The sequence below is a fragment of the Pinus tabuliformis genome, chromosome 6 (assembly GCF_031772625.1).
Source record: "Pinus tabuliformis cultivar Carrire ecotype Pingquan chromosome 6, CPIR1, whole genome shotgun sequence".
Classification (NCBI taxonomy): Eukaryota; Viridiplantae; Streptophyta; class Pinopsida; order Pinales; family Pinaceae; genus Pinus; species Pinus tabuliformis.
The window spans coordinates 1,463,517,115-1,463,521,698 of record NC_142292.1 but is presented as its reverse complement, the minus strand read 5'-3'; the positions used below and the strand labels follow the sequence as shown (position 1 = coordinate 1,463,521,698).

General features: G+C 37.5%; 1 protein-coding gene across 1 annotated transcript; it reads left to right on the top strand.

Moving 5' to 3' along the window:
- The first annotated feature begins 223 nt into the window (after positions 1 to 223).
- Positions 224 to 1,361, top strand: LOC149264153 (transcription factor MYB1-like). The gene is made up of 4 exons (XM_089396180.1): positions 224 to 356; positions 415 to 544; positions 656 to 869; positions 1,167 to 1,361. Exons 1-4 carry the CDS (start codon positions 224 to 226, stop codon positions 1,359 to 1,361), a joined length of 672 nt encoding a protein of 223 aa, XP_089252306.1.
- Positions 1,362 to 4,584: the final 3,223 nt, after the last annotated feature.

The window sequence follows — 4,584 nt, the reverse complement described above, 5'->3', positions numbered from 1 at the left end:
TTTTTGAACTCCACTGTTTGCTAATCATGACCATCCCTAGTCATATTTCAACTCGCAACGCCTTATCGCTGGCCAACAACCACCTTCTTTTAGCAAGGAGAATCTAATTGCACTATATATATTGGACAGCCCTGCCAAACAGAAGAGACGATGCTAATACCGTGTGTCTCTTCCAAGCAGTGGAGATTATCGAATGTGGAACTATTGAGGAAGAATTTCAATAATGGGTCGGTCTCCTTGCTGCTGGAAAGAAGGGCTCAACCACGGGGCCTGGAGTGCAAAGGAGGATATGATTCTTTCCTACTACGTTCGAATTCATGGTGATGGTGGATGGACAAATCTGCCCCAAAAAGCAGGTGAATCTCAGAAAATATGAATGAAATGCTAAATAAGCGGACTGATTTTGTTTTCTAGGTCTTAATCGGAGTGGAAAGAGTTGTAGATTACGCTGGTTGAACTATCTTCGTCTCGGCATCAAACGCGGAAACATTTCCCCCGATGAGGAGGAGCTTATTATACGGATGCATCGCCTCCTTAGCAATTGGTATGCGGAGAATGACTGAACATCATTTAATTATTCATTGGATTACCATGTCGGGGTGTCTAAAAATTTTGAACCTTTTGCAAAGTGTGACGCATGTTACAATCGATGCAGGTGGTTGCTAATTGCAGGACGACTACCTGAGAGAACAAACAACGAAATCAAGAACTACTGGAAGACTCACATCAGCAAGAAGCTGTCGTTAATAAACCAATCTTTGACTACAGAGAATCTGAAGATAAGATCAAAATCTCCTGCTCTCGTAGAGAATCATGTGTTAGTAAAAATCCCTGTCATGAAAACAACAACGATGAGTGAACCTGAAATGGTAATATCCAACGGCTTCAACGGTTATGAATGCAGTAATCATATTTCACAACATGGCTTTAAATCGTCTAATATTAAAGCAACAAAGAATTTCTCCAAGCCGTTGTCTGACCTACCTATGACTGATCCGATCGGACATGATGATTCTAAGTCCATTGCAAAGGAAGGTATAAACCCTACCTGCTCCATGTCGACTATAGTGGAGAGCGGGACATCCTCAGATTCCGAACTTTTGGGAGGAGACGCAGCTACTTTAACAGACAGGATGTTTGATTTGAACGATCTGTTGTTTTCATAGTATAATGTTATCTCTTCTACATCCGAGATTTGTGCAAGATTTGGACTAGAAGAGTTCTACACGTTGCAACCAGCTACATTGGCCGAGGAGGCGATTCAGTTTGAAGTCACATGTTCCGATGAAAGAAATATGCAGTGCGTTATCAGTTTTACTTTCGGAAATGATCAAGGAATGGTAGATTTCGAGGGTAGCTGAAAACACTTAGATTGGATTCATGAACTGTTAAGCTCCATTAATTTTTGCACAATTGCTGCCTACAATTATGGAATTTAAACTGCAGTCTTTCCTTAACTTATGGAAACCAATTGCAGTAGTTTCCTTAAGTTAAGGAAATCTACTGCAGTTAATAAATTTATTGTTGGGAGCTATGGAAGTGGTTCATTGCTCCCATCTGGAGTTCTCTGCCTTGATCTGTGGGACATCTGACACATAGCTATCAGAAGCTTGATGGAAGCTTGGCTATAAATTCATCTGTTTGGTCCCCAAGCTTGTATCTCAATCCCCTTCAGTTTTTCACACCATCTAGTTGAGATAGCAGAGCTTGGAAGTGCCTTCAGAATTTCTGCATTCTTTTCTTTTTGCTTGGATAGCTGGAGTGTGGTTTTCAGAAAGAAGTTGCATCAAGAGTTTCACCAATGGCTGGAGGTAATTCGTATCCCTGGGCATTAAGTTTCAACGAGTCATTGAATTTTTCCGCATGCAGAATCGTTGTTACAGATTTTCTAACATTTGGTATCAGAGCCCTTTTACCTCTGCCTTGCTGTGTGTTGGCCAAGAAACGAATTTCGATCCACCGTTTCGTTCCATAATTTATTTCCTTTTGCGCAAACCGTGGGTCGAATAAATGACCTGTGTGTAGTTGGCCATAGCACCTTATTATTGGAGGTCTAACGGATTGAACCCGCAACCGAAGGATGTCAATCAAGACTTTTTATTGCATTTATCGTATTGTTGGGAATAATTGCCCTTTCTGAATATGCACGCATTTAATCAGTCGAAAAAAAAAAAAAGGGGCAGTCTTCTGACCTGTTTTTCCAAGGTTTGTGTTTTCAGAAAGGTGAGCGTTAATCATTAGAATCCCACATGCAAGAATCCCCTTGTTAGTATCCATTCCATTCAGGAGAAACCCTTGTCGTTGAAGCTCGATATAACTGGTTCTGAAAAACTCTTGTCGCTGAAGTTCGATATGTCACTTGTTTTTTATTGTGGATTTGGGAAATTGCAAGAATCCCCTTGTGGCTGAATTTTAATGTGACAGTTGCTTTTTCATTGCGAATGGATTACAATATTTGTGTTTTTGAAAATTGGAAGGATATATCAAAGACTTAAGTTGTTATGCGAGTACTTCGTTAACGATTATGAAGTTTCTTTTGAACGATGGAATTAATCTATAATTATGAAGTTCATCAAATTGGAAATTTTTGAACTTTGAATTGAATTCTGACCTAGCTTATTCCCAAGCTGTTTTTTTTTTCGCATTCTTTGGGTTTGCAGTCGGAACTCAAATCTTTTATGTTAACCGATATTAATAAGTGCCTTTTATGAGTGATTACGGTTTTACTAGCAGATAAGAGCACCGACTTAGAGATCTTTTAAGTTTTGACCTTTGATCTAGTACGATTCAGCACCGAAGCACTTGTGAAGATGTATCCCTGAAAAATTGTTATTAACACATGCCAAACTGTTTTGTGTTCACAAGTGCCATATTTAGAGTTCCATTTTTCTTTTTGTTGGGAATTTTGTCGAGGGGATATTGGTTAAATATTGGATATTCTAGTTCTGCTACTCGAAGCTTTCTATTACAGTATAAAATACTCTGTTATAAATATCAAAAGCTTTCACTGCTTGTAGGTATTGTATGTCAGAAGTTGTTTCAACTGATATATCAGATAGACGTATTAATGCTATTGAGTAATTGAATTCTTATGGGTATAAATTATTTTAATTGTGGAGGCTGGAGTTTAAATATGAGGTTTTTGTATTCATTTTATAAAATATTAGGGGAAATGAATATATGGATGACCTTTGAAGTATTACTTAAAGAAAATAACTCTAAATTGTGAGAATCTCTATTTTGAACTCAATAGCCTTGCAATGCAATTTGTAGTCATTTTCGGTAATGCTGACTTCTTTAACCTTAATTTTGATTTTGCTGGAGAATTATTACAGTTATATGGAGTTTATTAAAATGTCATTTTGACTTACTCCTTTCAGTAAACATTATTTTTCTTCTCTGATTAAGTTTTGTTTATGCAACAAAACTAATGTCTAAGTGATCCATATAATTTTAATTAATTAGAGAATAGCCACAGCATCTTTAATTAAATAAAATTATATATTGGTTAGATCACATGAAGATTATTTAGACATTAAATTGTAATTAATTACACTGAATATAATAAATTTTATCCCACGGGAATCTTTATTATATTTATGTAACTAATTAGGATAAAATTTCATAACCTACCCACAGGAGTTATGAATTAATAAGTTTTATCATAAAGTTTTATTGAATCTGTTTGAATTGAAAATTTAGCCCACAGGCAATTTTTATGTCATTTGATTCAATTCTTTTTAGCATGATTTACATTGGTAAAACATGAAAGTTTATTAAGCCTCAATTTTAACATAAGCATGTGATTCTTTATTTTGATGCAGTAGTACAACCTGCAAATTTCTCTGAAATTCGTTGTGACATTCCCGAACTTAACAGAGATAACTATAAGGTTTGGAAGGAGAGGATTCTCCTTCATTTAGGGTGGATGGACATAGATTATGCTATTAGGAAAGATGAACCATCGGCACTCACTGATACCAGCACTACAGCAGACATCGCGCTTTATGAACAATGGGAGCGATCCAATCGTCTAAGCATGATGTTCATTAAGACTAAAATTTCAGCTGGTATTCGTGGTTCCATTGATCAGCATGAAAAGGTCCGAGACTTGTTGAAGGCCATTGATGATCAATTCGTCACTTCAGACAAGGCACTAGCAAGCACCCTAATCATGAAGTTCTCATCCCTAAGGCTCACTAGTGTGAAAGGTATACGCGAGCACATCATGCAGATGAGGGACACTGTGGCTCAATTGAAGAAACTCGAGGTTGATATATCGGAGTCCTTCCTAGTGCACTACATCCTGAACACCCTTCCACACCAATATGGACCTTTCAAAATCTCATACAACACACATAAGGATAAATGGTCAATTAATGAACTCATGACCATGTGTGTTCAAGAGGAAGAGAGACTGGTGATGGAACTGGGAGAGAGTGCAATGCTGGCAACGCGTGGAAAGGGCAAATCTCAAGCCAATCGGAAAGGGAAAGGTAAAGTACCTCCCCAAGCCGATATCAAGAAGGTTTCCAAGTGTTTTTTCTGTAAAAAGAAGGGACACATGAAGAAGGAATGCGCCAA

Bases quoted from the DNA above. Each gene is read 5' to 3' on its own strand.
- LOC149264153 (XM_089396180.1), top strand. From the start codon at position 224: ATGGGTCGGTCTCCTTGCTGCTGGAAAGAAGGGCTCAACCACGGGGCC. The intron at 357-414 runs GTGAATCTCAGA...TTTGTTTTCTAG, and splicing joins AAATCTGCCCCAAAAAGCAG to GTCTTAATCGGAGTGGAAAG. The intron at 545-655 runs GTATGCGGAGAA...CAATCGATGCAG, and splicing joins CATCGCCTCCTTAGCAATTG to GTGGTTGCTAATTGCAGGAC.